The sequence below is a fragment of the Pocillopora damicornis genome, chromosome 6 (assembly GCF_964200805.1).
Source record: "Pocillopora damicornis chromosome 6, jaPocDami1.2, whole genome shotgun sequence".
NCBI classification, from domain to species: Eukaryota; Metazoa; Cnidaria; class Anthozoa; order Scleractinia; family Pocilloporidae; genus Pocillopora; species Pocillopora damicornis.
The window spans coordinates 9,674,141-9,692,994 of NC_142675.1; the positions used below are offsets into that span (position 1 = coordinate 9,674,141).

The 18,854-nt window shown below is 38.0% G+C and overlaps 2 protein-coding genes and 1 long non-coding RNA gene across 7 annotated transcripts; 2 read left to right on the forward strand and 1 right to left on the reverse strand.

Annotated features, from left to right (window-relative positions):
* Nucleotides 1–9,315, forward strand: LOC113677316 (methyltransferase-like protein 27). Of its 3 annotated transcripts, none has more exons than XM_027194112.2 (2): nt 1–315; nt 8,349–9,315. In XM_027194112.2, exons 1-2 carry the CDS (start codon nt 226–228, stop codon nt 8,901–8,903), a joined length of 645 nt encoding a protein of 214 aa, XP_027049913.1. In that variant the 5' UTR covers nt 1–225; the 3' UTR covers nt 8,904–9,315. The 3 variants fall into 3 exon arrangements, with proteins under 3 accessions (XP_027049913.1, XP_027049916.1, XP_027049915.2); XM_027194115.2 differs by having other exon boundaries at nt 150–295; XM_027194114.2 differs by lacking the exon at nt 1–315 and adding an exon at nt 3,444–3,633.
* A 119-nt stretch (nt 9,316–9,434) lies between these two features.
* On the reverse strand, nt 9,435–18,852 carry LOC113677317 (uncharacterized). Of its 2 annotated transcripts, none has more exons than XM_089210757.1 (4): nt 17,884–18,852; nt 12,091–12,140; nt 11,213–11,345; nt 9,435–10,694 (listed from the first exon to the last, which is right to left on the reverse strand). In XM_089210757.1, the coding sequence occupies exons 1-4, from the start codon at nt 17,928–17,930 to the stop codon at nt 10,274–10,276; spliced, it is 651 nt and encodes a 216-aa protein (XP_089066883.1). In that variant the 5' UTR covers nt 17,931–18,852; the 3' UTR covers nt 9,435–10,273. The 2 variants fall into 2 exon arrangements, with proteins under 2 accessions (XP_089066883.1, XP_027049917.2); XM_027194116.2 differs by lacking the exon at nt 17,884–18,852 and adding an exon at nt 14,753–15,394.
* LOC149043839 (uncharacterized) lies at nt 13,296–14,876 on the forward strand. Of its 2 annotated transcripts, none has more exons than XR_016188005.1 (3): nt 13,296–13,431; nt 14,032–14,127; nt 14,765–14,876. It is a non-coding gene; the product is annotated as an uncharacterized LOC149043839 (long non-coding RNA). The 2 variants fall into 2 exon arrangements; XR_016188006.1 differs by having other exon boundaries at nt 13,336–13,461.
* Nucleotides 18,853–18,854: the final 2 nt, after the last annotated feature.

Below are 18,854 nucleotides of genomic sequence, written 5' to 3' on the forward strand. Positions count from 1 at the left end.
GTGTTTAATCGATTCTGGAAAAATTCCTATTATTCTCTCTATACTTCACTTTTATCATCATATTATCATGTGTGACTTGCTTATACGTGGGCGACCTGATATGACCTACCGTTACCCCGTGGAATCGTATCGGTTAATTATAACATTTTATTCATAATTTCAAATGCATTGTTTCTTCCACGCGGGCAATACTACGCCATTTTCGGTTATGCTTTAACGTCAAATATGGAAAAGAAAGGTTATGGCTGCAATAAACATGAAAGTTTCGACGCCTTGATGGATTTCTATGAAAAAGGTGCGTCAGAATACGATGAGGTAAGCGAACTCAGAAAGTAATTAACATATTGAATGATTTTCAATCGGCTGCTTCACTAATGCTCAGACGTGCATTACAGCGCAAATTTGCATAAACCTAGACAAAAAATAGATTCCGACTCAAATTTTACAGTTTAGTTTAATGCCACTTGCTATTTCACTCCTGTATGTAAAGAAACGACGATTCATGTTTAACAACTCCGCGAGCTCCTGATTCAATGTGCCTTTATGCATCTGTGTAGATACTGGAGTGACCTAGGTTTTGAATCATAATAGTTTTTTGGGTAAAGATTTTTTCCAGTTACCGTTGCCCTTTCGCTTTGATATAAGGAGGAAAGCCTGGAAATGGCTTGGGCTAACGACAAATAATCGAGGATAACGGTTAACTTGAACAGTAATTGTAAAATAACTTCCAATTTTCAAGTGTTGTAACAAATTATTGATCGATCAGTCTCCTCAATTGAAAGTCATGCCAGTGAACAATGGCAGCATGAATGTCGCATATGGTCCGACTCAGCCGTTTTATAACGTAGAAATTAAGAATTGTCGAGTTCAAATCGACACCTTTCCACAGTAAACCTCGCGAGTGTTATCGTTGCCACTTTCTCTTCTTTACCAAAGCATGATACTGTCACACGTCATGTCACGGTTTTTCCTGATTGCGTGACGGCCGATACATGAAACGTGTAAATAATTCTCAAATTATATTAAAGTTCACACGGCAACCAGGTGGACAATCAGACATAGTTTGATGCTACAGTGGTTTGCAGATTTAATGAATGTAACCGAAGAAGTTACAATTCATAGACCCAACGTTTCGACACTCCTGTCTAGTGCCTTCATCAGGGGTAGAAGAATTAAATCTGCAAACCAGTGTAGCATCAAACTATGTCTAATTCTCAAATTCTCTGTGGAAACAGCCATGATCCTTTTCAGTGTCTTTCGTTATTTCCTTCGAAAGATTTAGACTGTGAACTGTCATGAAGAAGAATTCTTGTTATTTTGTTGCCTGTTTATTCGTGGCCTCGAGTTCTGTTTGGGTCATGTCACGCAAGTTGGCTTCTTGACAGGAAAAGAAAGGGCCAATTTCGACAAAAAGGTTCGTTTAAGAAGGTTGTACTGCTTCGTTTCGACATTTAACTTTACAACCGCTCTCACATTAATTTCACGGCTTTCTCTTGACATCATTTTTCAAAGAAAATTTGTTTGGCCAAAATCTCCTCGAGTTATTTTGGAATCTCTGTTTCCCCCACAGCCAAGTGGTTGTAACATTTCAGTAACAGTTACACGGTAGAATCTGATTACGAGATTATTAGTATGCATCAACCTGCAACACTGACACAAATACTTTGTGGTTTAGTGTTGAATAGCATTGATTATTGTCGAAGAAAGTTCCACTCTCAGTGCAATGAACCCACTTCAGCATAATTTCCCGGTGCATTGCAGTTTTAATAATATGGGAGTAATGTAAAATGAACCATTAAGGGGAACAGATGCCAAAATAGAATGTAAAGCAGGTGTACTTTTGGCAGGCGAGTGCTCACTATTATCTCGAAGAAAATTTTAACTGCCATCTCTGATTTTCAAAACGGCGGAAGGCTGGGGAGATAAGTAATTTGCACCAAGGGGGCAAGCGACTGCCAGAAAGGAGAGGGGAAGGGGCTGGACAATAAATTAGAATAGATTTTTGAAAATGTGTTACACGGAACCAGTAGGTGCATTCGTTATGGAGAACTACATGTTTTCTCAGACCCTAACGTTCCATAATACTCTTATCTCCCAAATGGCTAAGCAACCTTCCCTCCTCTTCCTTACCTTCACTTCCTTGCGTGACCATGCATATAATCAACTTTTCATTCATAAGCACCCTAATCTCATAACATCTTTGATACTCTGAAGGCCCGTTTGAACAGTTTCAACACTTTATTGAACTAAATGTTCGGTGCGTTTGAACAGGTCGTTTGAACAGGTCGTCCAACATTGTTGAAAGCGTAAAAATACTTGAAAGCTTGTTGAAAGCGTGTTGAATCGAGTTTAAAATTTCATTTAACATCGATTCAACTTTTCCTTTGTTCTCGAAAATGTTGAATGGCCCGTTTAAACGGTTTCAAAATTTGCTCAACATCCGTTAACTTTTTTTGAATGAATGTTGATCAAATGTTCAAACTGTTTGAACAGGCCTTAAGAAAGGATATTCAAATTTGCCCGATACTTCAATATTATCATACTATGACGTAACACTACTGCAGGAAATCTTTACATTTATATGTTGCCTATGATTTTTTCTTTATTGTTTCGGGAGCTCTTTTCAAAGCTCATAGAACCCCGATCCACCCTATTCTTATACATTCAAGTAGTTCCACCTTTTCTCGAGGAAAGCAATCCAGTGAACTATTGTTTTTGTCATTGTTTTCTCTATCCAAGAACTGAATGCATAATTTAGTACGGGGCTATGCGGAAATTTTACCAATGAATCCTCAAGCAATCGCGTTGGTCGCACAGTCGGCAAAAATATAAGAAGATTAAAGCACAAGATGGACTCAATTACAAGCGGTAAACAGAGGTAGAAAGTACGAGCCGAGACGTGGGTTAAAATTACAATAAACCCCGGGGAGATCGCACTAACACCAAGTGATGTATTGGCAAGGGTGACGAAAGAGAGAAACTACCTAGGCGGTAGAACTAATTACTGCATAAGTTCACTCTTCACTCAATGTTTACCTTTTATATCGTTTCAGAGTGACTTACAGACCTCATAACGTCCTTTTTATTGTAGAAAAATTGTGCGGGTGGATTTTTTTCAATGAAAATCAAATCCTAAACGGGTAATGATAGAACAAAAGTGTTTGTTGAGTAAGATACAGAAACAGATGAATATATAACGGACGGTTTCAAAACAGAGTACTATTCCAGGTTGTAACACACGCACGCAATGTTTGATATTCTTCTAACAATAGCATAAACAATAACTTTCTAAGCTATTTTTTCTTAGCTCGGCCTAGACAAATTAATGAGCTAAAGCAATATTCCCTGAGGAGGAATGCGTGCGTAATCTTTGACCAATCAAAGCTCTCCAGAATACGTTTCGCCGCTAATATTATGCATCTATAATTTTTTTTGCTTCTGCTAGTAAATCTCTCGAGAACAATAGACATTCTGCGTGCTGTCTAATTTGCAAGAAAAACTACGCCGTATTTTCTTTGCGCGCGCTTCGCTTAAGCATCAAACATGGAAAAAGAAGGGTATGGCTATAACAAACACGAAACTTTTGACGCGTTAATGGCTTGCTATGAGAAAGCTGCTTCAGAGTACGATGAGGTAAACGAAATCAGACAATGTTATTTTCAATCGGCTGCTTCCCTGATTAAAGACGAATTTGCTCCAACCTTTATAATTACTAACGATGTGAAGTTTTTAGCCTTTAGTTTCATAATTGCACAATGCATATAGTGCGTTTAACAACTCCGCTAAAGTTTGATTTAGCTTTAGTGCTTCTGTTTATTTGTGGATGTGTTTGTTTTGTTTTGCTGTGTTTTTTTTAATTTCCAGTGAAACCTCCAGCGAATACACAACTGACTTACTTCTGAGTCAGAGCCATTTTTGGCGTTTAAAAAAATATATACCGTTTGCTTACTGGCGGCATTTCGCTATGATACAAAGAGGAAAGCCTGACCATCATTTAAGGCGAGAAAAAAGAATCGATAACCGTTAACTCGAACGGTTTTTGTCAAATTCCTTCCTATATCTGTTAATGGTTTTTCAATTCATTGTTTCTTATTCGCAAGCAAAACTACGCCGTATTTTCTTTGCGTGCGCTTCGCTTTAGCATCAAACATGGAAAAAGAGGCGTATGGCTGTAACAAACATGAAACTTATGATGCTCTGATAGCTAGCTATGAGAAAGCTGCTTCAGAGTACGATGAGATTAAATAAATCAGACAATATTGTTTCCAGTCCGATGCTTCCCTGATCCTCAGACGTTCATTTCGCAATAAAGACGAATGTGCTCCAAACCTCACTAATGTTGTGCAGTTTTAAGCCTTTAGTTTTATACTTGCATGCACACAATTCAAATCGTGCGTTTAGCAACTCCACTAGCCTTTGAAGAAGCACTAAAACTAAATGATTTAGCTTCAGTGCTTCTGTTTATCTGTGCTTGCACGATGCTTATGACGCTTTGATGGCTTGCTATGAGAAAGCTGCTTCAGAGTACGATGAGGTAAACGAAATCAGACAATATTATTTCCAGTCGGCTGCTTCCCTGATTCTCAGACGTTCATTTCGCGATAGAGACGAATTTGCTCCAACCCTTATTACTACTTATGTTGTGCAGTTTTTAGCCTTTAGTTCTATACTTGCATGCGCACAATGCATATAGTGCGTTTAACAACTCCGCTAGCGTTTGATTTAGCTTTAGTGCTTCTGTTTATTTGTGCATGCGCTTGATTTTTTAAAAAATAATTTCTTAAAATACTCCAGGGAATAGAAAAAAGACTTATTTCTGAGTCATATCCGTTTTGGACATTAAAAAAATGTATATATTGCTTGATTACTGGCAGCATTTCGTTATGATATAAAGAAGAAAACCTGACTATCATGCATTTAAGGCGACAGAAAAGAATCGATAACGGTTACCTCGAACGATTTCTGTCAAAAGCCTTCCATAATTCAATTGCTGTAACAAATTATTAATTAATAGCGTTTTTGAAGTGAAGGTCATGACAACATACAAAGACAACGTGAAAGCGAAGATAAGTCGCATATTTTCAACCCGCCGTTTTATAAAAGGAGCGTGATTGTTGGAAAGTGTTGAGTTCAAATCCATACCTTTCATCAACGAAACTCGTCTTTTACCACTTCTCTTCGGCCGGTTGTTGGTCGTCACCTCGAGGTTCTTCATAATTGCATGATGACCGTTGCATTACACAAGTAATAACTCTAAAACTGTTTGTGAAAACAACATCTTTTATGGTATCTTTGTAGAGAAAAGACCTTCATTCTTAGAGAGAGTAAGACTTCTTGTCATTTTGTTGCCTGTTTGTTCGTGGAGTCTTAATGAAATTCTTTTTTGGGTTACATCAGGTATATGGTGGCACATTGTAATTTCGGTTGCAAGCTTGTCGCTCAAGCAGGCTTCCTGTTAAAATGAAAAAAGGAAAAAGAAGAATTCCGACCATAGGTTCGTTAAACAAGGTTGTACAGAGCTTCACATAGAGGTTTATCTTTATAACTATACTCACATTAATTTTTAGGCTTTATCATGACATTATTTTGTACAAAAGATTGTTTGGGCCAAAATCTCCTTATTTGGATTATGATTTCTCTTTTCCTCCGATGTAACAGGCGCTTGAAGGGATTTTCGTTTCTTACTTTTCACCTCGACTGTTGAGTTGGGTGGAGTGCGGGGAGGTGAGGATGAAGCGGAGCAGATCTGATCAAGCGTCTAAAACCATATGCCTCTGTCCCCGCGTGACAGCCCTGGGTGGCCTATAATTGTAACTTTACGTAATGCTCTCTCCTTTTTAACTCGTGAATTGCGCGCATGCGCAAGAGCGAGTTATAGATACGATGTGGGGAATGGCATTCGCTCGCTCGCTCGCTCGCTCGCTCGCTCGATTGGTCGATTCCTGTAAACTTTTTTTAGATTTTAGGCTTTTGAGTGCATTTTATAGTTTTTGGCGAGCAATAAACAGACGAAATGGCGACCTTTGTTGCTAAGAATAGTGGTGGGGTGAAAAAGAAGCCAATGATAATCTTAAAAGAGTTTTTTTTTTTCGTTTTAGTTTCAACAAGCGGCGCCAGCGATTGGCAGGCATGCAAGGATTCACACTGAAATAACAGAACAACCTTCGTTTTTCATAAAATTGTAATTTACAATCCTTGAACTTGAAAACAATCCGAAGATTCATTGAAAATATCACTTACTGCGAAGCGCTCGGAGTTTACAGATGTTCAAAAGCTTTTTCTGTTATAGCGTGAGATTGAGGACAAAATTGATCATTACGTTTCGTCGCGTGTGTTTTTCCTGTGAGAAGCAACAAAAGATGCCGGCGACTAACGAAATAACAAGTTATCACGAAAATCAGATAACACCTAAACAAACAATTTTAGCTACCGATTTTCAGTGAATTTTTAAAGAACAATTTTCTTTTAAGTTTCAAGACAATTTGAAGATTCAACATACAAACAACGTACTAAAATGCGAAAGTTACACACCACAAAATTGATAAATAGGCCTGAAATGAAATTCTATCTTGTTATTGATCATACGTTGCCTAGCACGTGACCTAAATCTACCCAGGCGGAGATCCAAAATGACGGTGGCAGGCTTGGCTTAGTTATATCACTCAAAACTCGTTCCCGTTTGTCTCATTTGATAAAGAGGGAATCGTTAATGTTTTCATTAAGACAGTATTGCCTTGATTTTCTAATATTTACAACGAAAGACAGTAAATTTCACTTTTCACCCACATTTACTTCCAACCTTTTCTTTTGAACCAGAAACAAAAATGATAGACGTTTAAAACACATGACATCATCCACCTTGTCAAATGTAATAGCATGATCATTTCAATTGTAATGCCTTCTTATCCAAACGTTACTTTGTTTCTTTGCTACATTAGCGAACACTGAACTACTGCTCGTACTCTAGATATGACAATCAACCACAAAATTCCCTAAACCAATAATAACGAACTCACAATTGACCAGCTCCCAGTTGGCTTGATAGCTCAGTTGGTTAGAGCGCTGCACCGGTGTCGCAGAGGTCATGGGTTCGATTCCCGTTCAGGCCTGAATTTCTTTCCGGCCTTATTTCTCAACTGCTTAAGTTGAGTATATACTGCGATGATCTTCATTTGCTTAAAATTAAACATAATCTAAAAAATCATGTGTCAATTCACGAGTTTGCTCACAGAGCACTTTGATTTATTTCTTTTTCTTGGTGTAACAAAGAATTGGTCCATGCTTAGCGTGCGTATATCGAGTTAAGGATGATCGCAGGACGAGAGAAGAGTAAGAGTTGCAATTTCTGACGTTTGAGTGACATGAGAACGAATTAGTCAGAAATTAATATTCTGACGCACGTTGAAGAGGTTCGCATGGCAACACGGTAGTTTCGGATTATTTAAGCGTTTCGCAGGGAAAATTAAGTCATTCTACGTCGGTCAGTCTTCTGATCACTTTCTTTTTTCTTAATTTTTTTTTTTTTTATTTAATGTAATTTGTTTTACACCTCTCTGTGAAATTTTCTGTGTGATTAGTAGTGTAACTAGGTTTATTTTAGTTACCCTTTCCTCGGGGTATAGTGCTGCTGCATTAGATGAGGAATACGTTTCCACATATTTTTTGGCCATTTCTAAAGAGTGGTTTTTTAGTGGTTTTTCGTATCTGGCGTAGCACAACCTATTTTTTTTATAACCCTTCAGTTTCAGTGAATACTTACAGTACATTGCAGATTGTAGAAGGATGTGTAGACTACAAGACTGGCTGACTCATCCTACATAAACTTTCACATTGAATATCTCGCCTGAGTGTAGTCAGAATCTGTAGTCTCTTGAGTCTGAAAGGCCCATCTCAATCGGGACAAAGTGGGAGAAGATCTCAAAAGTTTTGAAACCTTGCGGCTAAACTCAACGAGAACTTGCAGCCGAAGTGATGAATGCATGGCCGTGCAATACATAAAGATTTTTACGATGTAAATAGATAGGCTTTGCGCGCGCACTATGTCATTAGATGTACTGTCACCAGATATCTTTTAGTATATACCACACAGTATACTATAATAGTGATTGGCCAAGTATTATACACCTCTGAACAGCGGAAGAGCGTCAAGAGATTAATTTCCGACCATTGTTCGGTATATTGGCAGAGAATTTTTTTTTCTTACACGTGGTATATGCTAAAACAAGTATTAACCTCCTCGGTGAAAGTGGTGGGTATTTGCCTTGTCACATCGCGGTACGGTAAATATCCACCTCCATCCACCCCACCTCGAAGCGTAATTGTTGAATATTACTTTTTTGAATGCACAGGATGTTAAAGTTCACAGAGGGTACATCGGACACGAAACCGCGACAGAAAGGTTGGTAACAACTCTAAAACAGCTTGAGTTTCCGGAAGATTGCAGAATCCTTGACGTTGGTGCGGGGACCGGGCTGGTCGGAGTGGAGCTTTGTAAAAGGCAGTTTACCAACGTTGATGCCTTAGATGCGTCAGACGCCCTTCTCAAAGAAGCCGAAAAGAAAGGAATCTACAAGAATTTCTTTGTTGATGTCCTGGGTCCTAATCAACGGATACAGTTGGACGACGACTGCTATGACGTCGCTTTTGCCGTTGGCGTGTTTACTCTAAATCACGTGAAGGCGGAAGGCGCCATGGATGAAATGGCACGAGTTGTCAGGCCAGGCGGATTGGTCAGCTTCACAATAAGAGAGGATGTGATGTTTGAACAAGAATATGGGTACGAAGCAAAAATGGATCAGCTGTGTCGGGAGAAAGTCTGGAAACTAGTGTCCAAGAGTGAGGAAGACTATCACAGCAAAACCGATATAAGGAAATGCTACTTTTACATTTATCAAGTTATGTAGGATTTTACTCAGACTTAACGCGATTCAGCCAAGGGCAATTAGAGGTTTTTTTTTTTCAATTATTTGTTAAACTTTTCTTAAGAAGCCGGGCCTAAAATAAAGCGGACATCAATAGGACGAAAACTTGTAGACGCTCGTGAAGTTTTGCTATCCGATGGAGTCACTTTGAGTCTCCTGATATAAAAATCTTTGACTAGGGTACTTCTAAAGGCGTCTTTTCCTTCAGACGAGACGAGCAAGGACAGAGAATATTTCCGTAGTGCCGGCTCAAACATGGCCGCCGTGTGACAAAATACTTTTTGTCTACAGTGCGTCACAGTAAGATACCCATTTTCCATAAATTGTCTTAGGTAAACATATAACCACAGGGTAACAAGTTGAAGAATGAAATACTGAAAAATCGACTCTTGAATGGAATTTATTTTGATGTCATTGATTTCCCATCGCTCTTTGTCGTTATTTTAAGACATTTCCAAGCTACATTGTAGAAAAATGCTCTGCAGTAGCAAATGATTCTGCTCCTCTATTTCTGGTTGTTTTTATTGGCTGTTGGTGATGAATCACATTTGTTTACTGTGTTTAGTAAGTATGGTATTTATTGAGGAGAATCTCCTTGTTAATGATATGTTGGGCAAAAGGAGACTCCTTACCAGCCTCTATTTTCATCTCCCTTGGGGAGCTTCATAAAAGACACATTGCATTTTTAGATTTCAGGAGGCGAAGCCTAAGAAAACGTCAAAACAATGGAACTGCATTTCTCTCGAGCATTTGTTTCTGTCTCTAGTAGCGCTTAAGTCCTTGCCTACTTTGGAAGGCAGTAATTCGAGTCTCACTATAGTTACATTCACTTGTTTTTAACAACGTCTTTGACTAATAAGGATAATCAAGTCTTTCCCTTTAAGGCAGCTTCGGAGTTCATACTATACCCGGTTTCTAGATTTTCGGCATCGGAGGCTAGTTTCGCACGTCATTCGCATGCCGGTGGCAAATGACGACTATTGACCCATCAGTCCTCTCAATGTCGATACGATATAGTTACCTATGTTTATCCTTCATTTTTTAAATAATTGTTTGTTTTTTCGATCCCTTAAATCTCATACGACCCTCATATTAGAAATTCATAGCTTTGTCCTTGACTGATGGTTTCGTTTGACCTAAACCCAAGGTGTTGATCTCTTTCCCGCAAGTCCCTCTTATTTCATTGCATTACTTATCTTGGATTGCTCATCGGGTCTTCCTCCATATTCTCTTTTGAATTAAATCGCTACTTCCTCCACCCAAATACAGTAGCCTCTCTCTTTAATTTCTCTAGTCCATGGATTGTAAACGTGCTGCGATTGTCATCGCCTCGTTTAACATTCGCTGGTTCCTTACTCATCAATCATATTTTGATGACGAAGTTTCTCCCTTAACTCAGATACTAGCATCTTCTCTCTGTAAATTCTCTCGTTGGACTCTTCAGTGGTCATGTTCGAATATCTAAAAGACTGTTGTCTCGATGGCGGCATCCTTCCCTTGGGATCATCAATCTCTGGACTTAAATGCTCCTTACTGTTACTGCGTTTGGGTGAAAGACATGGTGAGTTGAGCTGAGGAAGGGGATGAGTGTTGTTTATACTGTTCACCGATTCTATAATTTTAACCTCCATTGCACGGGGAATTCTCATATTATCCACGAATGACGGCGAGAACATGGCTCTAGAGTTGGTTTCACTGTCATGCAGTTGTTCGATGAATGCTCTGGGATATACATCCACTGGGTGTCTCAAATTTTGGTGCTTTGCATGTGGTCTGAAATTACAAAATGAGACATAAAATTAGGAAAAAAAAGAAGCAGCTCCTTCACGCTGTCTTTTTCTTTTTTTTAACTACAGTGTATTTAAAGTTGTATAAGTTGTATGAGCCATTACATGCTCTCTTTCGGCCTCTTCCTCCTGTCAAGTAGGTTAACAGGTATTAATTTGGAAAATTATCTTTAATTTAATAGCCAGACTCCGTTTTAAATATCACAGGTTTTTTTAAACAAAGAAATTAATATTACATGCAATATCTTTTTAAATCTTATAACAGATCCGAAAGCTTTAGAAAAGAGAAAAAAGATTCTAATTTGATAGCCTTCCCTTTTAATAATTGTGTTTTGATGGTGCCGTTTTGAATGAAATTAATTCTAAAAAGAATTCGAAAACGAAATTGGAACCTTTTATCAATGGTGCAACGCTCAACATGTTGTGATTTTGGAAAAACGTTTTTGTGATTTCCCCACATTTGCTCAAAGCTTTAGTACATACAGGTTGCCTTGATCTTCATACCTTTTATTTTTACGCTTCTTCCGAGTTTGGCAGCAAACAAAGTAGCTATAGTAAATACCCACTATGATCATAGTAACTGCGAGGAAACCAGCCACACACCATACAACTACCATCCAAAAGGGAATTTCTTTCTCTAAAAAGAATAAAACATAAATTTGAAAAGGAAATGATTTGTGTCCTAAACTTAAAAGTTATCACGGTTGTTCAGCAGTGTATAGTCGGAACGGTTTTGAAAGCGGCTGAAATCAGAGATAAAGATTACGCAGCAGTATATGTTGGAAGCTCTCTAGTCGTGCAAAGATTGCTGTTTTGGTGTTTACAAAAAACTTACAAAAAAACATAACCAAGAAAATATGTAACAGGATTTCATATGCATTCAGGGTAACGAAAGTGGCGTGTTTTTGAAGGAGTGAATAGAGAATAATTTTTTGGGTTCTTTTAGCGAACTTTCTGAAAAAACGCCATTATAAGTAAAACTGCATTCATATGTAGACTGATAGTTAAATCTGACACCTTTATAAGAATGCTCTATTTCAATGAAAGATATTAGCAAATAGATTGTGAACTCGATATTTCTATCGCGTGGTAGTTGGCAAAATGAACTATCACGCATAGCGGATTGTCAAATTGTCTAAACGTTGTACACATACTAGTATTTTACAACGTAACAAAAGACAGTCTCTTCTATTTCTCTTATTTGATTTATAACCACACACTGTTGGACAATTCGCTTTACCAACTACCTCTTACGGAATAGATAGCGAGCAGCGGAGCTAATCAGACTGTATTTCCAAATGTTTTAATAAGATGATAAAGCCCTCTGCTCATTATAGTATGAGGAAAGTGTTTCGAGTCAGTAAGATAATTAATTTTGTCACCTTGCGCCGCCGTTGTCGGCAAAGAAGTAGTTTTATTGTCCATGCCAATCCTGGGGAGAGAGAAAAGTTATTAGATGCAAACTAGAGATCATACGCAAAAATGTTTTTTTCGTCTTATTGAGAGCATGGGACCAAGATAAAATTAAGAGTACACATGTGGAATCGAGCCTCATACCCTTAGCCTGTCCTTGGCTTTCAGTGGTAAAATAGAGCGGAATAGGAAACTACGGGATAGAAGCAGCAGAGCGGATAAAGAGTGAGGCTTAGGTTGTGTCACGAAAAGGGAGGAGGCCTGGGTTACGCGATTAGACCCAAATTTCCCTCTTATACACAATCAGACCAAAGTCTCCCGCTGTTTTCGCTCTGCCGTTCACTAATCATACACCGAGTTAGTACAATTAAGTCAATCGGAAGTTTGGAAAGACACGGAAAGCTCTGATCAATAGAATCGCGCTGATCAGTTCGCGTGCGAATAATTTTTCAACTTTGAGCAATGCCAGTGTGCGAGAAGTCTGGCACTGATAATTTGTACCAGATTCCTCGTAGAGCTCTTGCAGGGTCGCTTCGCTCAAGGCGTCAAACCTGAAAGTACTCGCGGACTAAGAAACTCCCATTCGCAATGCTGATAATAAGGCCTACTCACAGGCAATCTGTACTTTTAAAAGTTAATAAAAAAAAACCATGCCCAAGACCACTTTTTAAGATTCTAAAGATTGGTCAAAACTTTTAAAAACTGTTATCAAATTTAATACCGAATTCATCTATGGACGCCGCCATTTTGAAAACGAATTAGCAACCTGATCACGCACCCTTAACTACAACAGGCAGTAATTTAAGAAAAAACAGTGAATGGAGCAACGCAAAACTGATGCAGTCACGCACTACTCAGTAAAATTGCTCCGTACCAGCTGGATGAAAATGTGAAAAATAAGCTGACAACGGACAATTTTTCTGTCATATGTTATACTCTAGTATACATCGTATGTACTTGTTGACGATTCTTTTCTATCCGGTCTACTGAGCTAAGTTAGGCAAGCTCGCAAAACCACCAGTTCTGGCGTAGTGTGTTTATCAATGAGTTTGATTTTTTTTCTCTTTTCTTCTATTCCTAATAATGAAAAAGCCTGCTGCGTGTTCGTCACTATTGTTATGGTATTATCTGTGTTTGCTTTTTCAGGTGAATGCTATGTTTGCGGAGAACAAATTCAATCTTTATCTTCTTATACGCTTAAAGTAATATGTACTCCTGAATTGGTCACAATATTGACATTTACAATGCCCTACTTTCCTGAGAAATCTGGTTATAGAATCGAATATGGATCATAGAGGCCTAAAATGAAGGTGAATATTTGTTACAAATCGTTCAGAGCGGTAAGAAATGTTTATTTCTCATAATGCGAGTAACCAAGATGTCTTACTTTTCAGTTTGTTCTGTATCCATCTATTTAGAGAGAAAATGATTGAACGCTTGAGAAGGTTGAATAAAAGATGTTACTCAAAATTTCTAGCTAGACGCAAGAGAGTAGAAAACACGTTCTGAAGACAAATGAGTTGGTTAGACCAGAAAATATTTCGCCGTTCATTCGTGAAAATTTATGAACTTCGCTACATGCAGATCTACATTTAATGTTAGTTTTTGGAGGATAAAGATTAAATTTCGACGATACATGATTCAAAGAGGAGGAGATACCTCTATAGTAGTTAAAATGAATGCAATATTTCTATCAGGGTAAAATTCACTCCTTAGCGACGATATGTAAATTACGCCGAGAAAGTATGTTCCAAAAACCAGTTATTACAACTGAATATAGCGTTTACCGGGAATTGCCCATTGTTGATTCCGCTCACAAGTTCCGTAGGCATGTTATTTTACCGATGATAGGATACATTTGACCGAGAAATTATCGCTGAATTTTACTGTAATCATTTATTTTTCTCCAGGCTACATACGGGTTTTGAATTTCCGCTTTCAAGATAGATTTGGATAATAAAAACATTGCCGCAGAGAGGAAATCATGGTTCGATCAGATATGAAAGGTCAGGAACGAATTTAAAACTTTCCTTTAAAATACATGTCGGTAGGGAGTGAAAAAATCACTATAAGCGGAAATTTTCCCTTTTTTGAAAACTAAGGGCAGAACACATGTAAGTTTTTACTTAAAATGCACTGTGATCGTGAATATCGGCGGAGCGAGCGAGTTTTCAGTGACGCTAAGTATTAATTAAAACAGTATTGTAAAACAAATGTCGCAAACTTCGTTCATGGTTACAACTAAATGAATCGAAAGTAAGCTACAGACTCTGTTGTCGTAGTTTAGCACTACAAGCGTTTGGTTGCGTTTCGCATCGCGTCGGTCCGTTGTCTTTCAGCATCGAACACAGCTCAAAAATCATGTTATTGCAGCGTCGTTCGGCGCTTCGCTTTCGCACCAATAACGTTGATATGTTGAACTCACAGCTCTTAAATTTTTCCTATATCAACGTCGATAAGCTACTTCTCTTTATTGTTATTTTATGTCGTTCGTCTGATAATTCGTTTTTTCTGTCATATCCTTTATTCTCTCAAGTCTCGTACAATATTCACGTTCATAAAATTTTTCTCTCCTAAAAACAATGCTTTAACATCTAAAATCGTTTTAGGTATAACATCAACTCGACCAACCTTCACTTTCAGAAATCACAACATGATGAGGTTCGCCAGTACGCCTAATCTCCAAAGAACAGCGAGCGGAGGAGTCTTTTAGCTAACGATAATAGACACACTCTTTGAATAAAATAGCCACGAGCAGAGTTTCCTCATTGACAACTCCAGGTGTAAGCGCCACATGCAGCAAAACACTGTTTGCTAGATCTCAACCTCTCCTGGCTGTCTTTAACAAATGTAAATGAAATGCTCTTCCTTATGATTCTTCTCCGTCAATAGAGAAAAAAGAAATTTCTCTTTTCTCTGATGCGGACGTATCACTGCCAGCCTGAATGAGTGGGCATCTGAATCGTTCAGGAACGTATTATTATCTGTTGTTTTTCAGCGGCGGTCAATGATGTTTGTCACATATTTGTTTTCGTGCCAAGACATTTGAGAGTTCGATAATCGAATAAATTCGAGGAAAAGGGGTAAATAACCAATTAATATTCCTCCTGTTTGAAAAAGAAACGGATTCAGGTGCTAACAAAAAACATCAAGCGGATGTGAGGAGTTCTCGAAAGCTCTGGGCTCCAATGTAACGTTCTGAATTGTCAATGGCCATTCGATTTTTTTTTTCAAAGAAAGTTTTGTTTTCAATTCACGCTCAAACTATTGTGTACGTTCTTTAAAAACCAAGAAAGCATAAGAATGACTGCAGGTGATTTGACCAAATATGGAAACTGCCACAGGTTAAAAACATGCCCTAGGCTTTCAAAACAAAGATACGCCATATTCATGCACGCTTCGATCCTGTTTAATCCATTTATTCTGGAACTTTGCTTGTAGCCCATTTCATAGGAACAAACGTAAAGGCTACCCTTGACTTATTATTGCAAGAATAATAATGATTATAATAACAATGAAAATTATCATTACTGTCAACACCACCATTATTTTTTAGTTGGCAGTTCTGTTCAAAATGTGAAATTTAAATTTCGCCTTCGACGACAAACTTCCCGCTTCAAGCGCCATAAAACCGTACTAATTTACATAGCTTTGTAACTTGTTAATGAAACGTTTGGGAAGGATAATTATTTCGAAGTGTTTTAATATCATTTTAAATAAACCTTGTACGTCTCTAAAATAATCTCTAACACTGCGTCCAAAATGAAAGTTATTAAAGAGGCTGAAATGATCACAGCAACTGGAATACAGCAGAATTAAAATCCAAACTATTACCTCAAATTATTACGCTAAAGTGAAGGAGTGCACAAGGTGTGAGAGAGAGGGATTATTCATTATTATTCTTCAATGTCGATTTAATGGTTGATCCGTAGAAAAGCGGCGCGGGCGAAAGCAGAGTTTCCGTTTTTGCTGTAAACGTCGAGCGTAAATAGAAGTTCGCTTCACAATTGCCGTCTAAATAGCGGCGCACTTTTTTTCCGATTTTATTTGTCTACTTTTGCGTTTAAATGCAAAGACTCGTAATCTTGCGAAATCAATTTATGTTTTTAAACATTTCCTTTTTTAAATCTATGTCATATATCTAATAATTTATTCATGACTACCTCTTATTATATATTCCTTTGACACATAACAATGACTTGACGAGATCAGTAATTCCAACAGGAATGGATAGAGTGCCAGTGATACAAATAAACGCTGTTGCCATATGAAATTGGAACGCTGAGTGCGGAATGGGGAGATCAGGCTGTAATGATTTTTCAGCCGACAAGAAGTTTAAGTGTTCACGAACCAGAGGAGTTTCCGAAGTCGTTTTTAAATTTGAATCGGGAACCCTTCTTTGAATAATGGATAAATTTTGAAAAAAATTGGTGCAGCGGCAAATGGGACATGGCAGACTTAAAATCAAAATTATTACCTTCCACTTCCGGCCATTACTACACTAAAATAAAGGGTATGCAAGCGCAGGCTGTGAGTAAGAGATTATTTACAAATTTTCTCCATGTCGATTTAGTGAGTGATAAATGGAAAAGCGGGCGAGCGCAGAGCAATCGTTTGTCAGTCATAACAAGGATTCACGAAATGAAAGTACAGTTGAGGGGAAATCTTCAACAAATGAAAATTGTGCTTTGTAGTTCAGTTAAAAAAAAAATTAACTCTTATCGGCCAATGAAATTCGTTTAGGTACACAAAGGTTGAATATGAACATGACAATTCATTCAATTCATTATATTTGTCAAACTGCCGCTTAGTGTTTTTATGGTTTGAAATAAGGCTGAAACCACGCACTTCATTGCTTGTAATATTTTTCAAATACAGCAATCGCAACAATGACAATTACCAGTTTTGTCACCGATCGGTTGTAATAAGTAGTAATCGCTACCGCAAATTGTCAATCGTAAGTGACAGTATCGACTTTTTTATTGATTCTATCATTGATTGCATCGACCCGATAAGGTGTAATCCCAAATTTTTTTTAAAATAAAAACATAAAAAAGTTGGGAATTTTATTTGATTTTATAAATCCTTATTGAAAAGCTTTTAAACATGCACTTAGTATGCCTTATCACACCAGTTACCTTTCGGTTAAAGTGAAAAAAGCATGGAACTTACGAATTTTCGTCGAAGAGTAAGCAATCAAAAGTTCGATTGTCTTGAGTATTTAAAACTTATTAATTATAGTGGAATAATAAATCCCCCGTTCACCGGTTTAACGTACAATTCGAGCGTACTCGAACGTACCCTCGCCAAATTATTTTTGCAAATATAAAATTATTTTTTGATTGTCCCCTTTCGGCCTCCGGGCCATAGACAGTTTTGTCTATATATAATTTCCTGTGATATGATTGGTCTAGAAAAACACGAAAAAAACTTATATGGCCGAGTTTGGATTGAGACGATACTTTTTTCTTTCAAGGAGACCACGTTGTAATGCAAAGGAGATGGCAGAACAGAATTCAAAATGCAGAAAAACAGAATTTAAAGTTGATCTGATCAAAAATTACCTACATTGCCACATAGTAACTATCATTTTATCCCGTTGCGGAAGAGTTTCTTGGAAAAACAGACTTGTATTGTTTTACTATAAAGCACCCACGAATAGTGAATATTAAAAAGCACCCGAAAAATGCGCTAAAACCTACGTGTTCTATTTGTGTGGTCTCCTTCGGTTTTAATTCTCAACGATTTTGAACGTTACTTACCAAACTAAGAATTCGTCGGTTTCAGTTGCACTGTGGAATAACATCATCGTCAATAGGTATAAATGGTGCCCAGCGGTTCACTTTGTTAAACTCTTTAGAGTCTCGCATATAATCCAGTCTTGCTCGCAGTTGAGCTTGTGACACATCCGCTGTTTTTAACACACAGTTAACCTCTTCAGGTGGTAAGATGAGTTGTCCTGTTCCCATTTCAACATGAGCTGCAATGTGCGCCAAGGCAAATGTGGAGTTTCTTTGACACTTCAGTTTTCAGCAGATCAGCGATAAAAGCGATGAATAAATCAGAAACTTCCTCAAATGTGCAGCCGTAGGTTCACGCGTACCTCGGTCGCTTTTCTGAATTGTTCCAAACCACATTACGCGCTACCAAGATTGTTGATGACGGCTCCATCTGCGTGATTGTCTCCGACTTCTTTTATAGGGCTTAGAGAAAGTTCACGGTACTCGACTGCTTTTTTTAAATGTCCCTGGCGATGACAATAACATCCGAGATTGTGAAGGGTCGCCGCTGCTCTACGCTTGTTTGAAATTTTTGGTGAACTTGTCAATGTAGTAGTCGATCAAGAATGATGTTTTATGTCTCGTCTCGAGCGTGGGATAAAAAACATTTCTGAGTTATTAAGAGTAATCGATCCTTATAGCATTGTATACACTCTCCGATAGTTTACGACGGAGTCTGCGGGCTTTCTACGGGAGCTACCTACATACACGTTATTCTAAGGTTCACAATTTGCACTCGTGCTTTGTACTACTGCGATCAGCTTTGTCGAAAGGGTTTACCTAAGTACACATAATAAAAAAGAAAGTAAATCTAACACCCAGAACTCTGCATCAGTAAACTCCCACTGTCTGCCGAAATACATCGACACTTAAGGATCTGAAATAATTATAATGAATCATACTGACCTCTAGATCCCTAGGTTAAGTTGTGGTGGACACATCTGGGATTGTGT

Excerpts from the sequence above, each read along its gene's own strand:
- LOC113677316 (XM_027194112.2), top strand. The coding sequence starts at position 226 with ATGGAAAAGAAAGGTTATGGCTGCAATAAACATGAAAGTTTCGACGCC. Across the intron at positions 316-8,348 it reads GTGCGTCAGAATACGATGAG|GATGTTAAAGTTCACAGAGG; the intron begins GTAAGCGAACTC and ends TTGAATGCACAG.
- LOC113677317 (XM_089210757.1), bottom strand. The coding sequence starts at position 17,930 with ATGATGTTATTCCACAGTGCAACTGAAACCGACGAATTCTTAGTTTG. Across the intron at positions 12,141-17,883 it reads ACCGACGAATTCTTAGTTTG|GATTGGCATGGACAATAAAA; the intron begins GTAAGTAACGTT and ends CTCTCTCCCCAG. Across the intron at positions 11,346-12,090 it reads GCCGACAACGGCGGCGCAAG|AGAAAGAAATTCCCTTTTGG; the intron begins GTGACAAAATTA and ends TATTCTTTTTAG.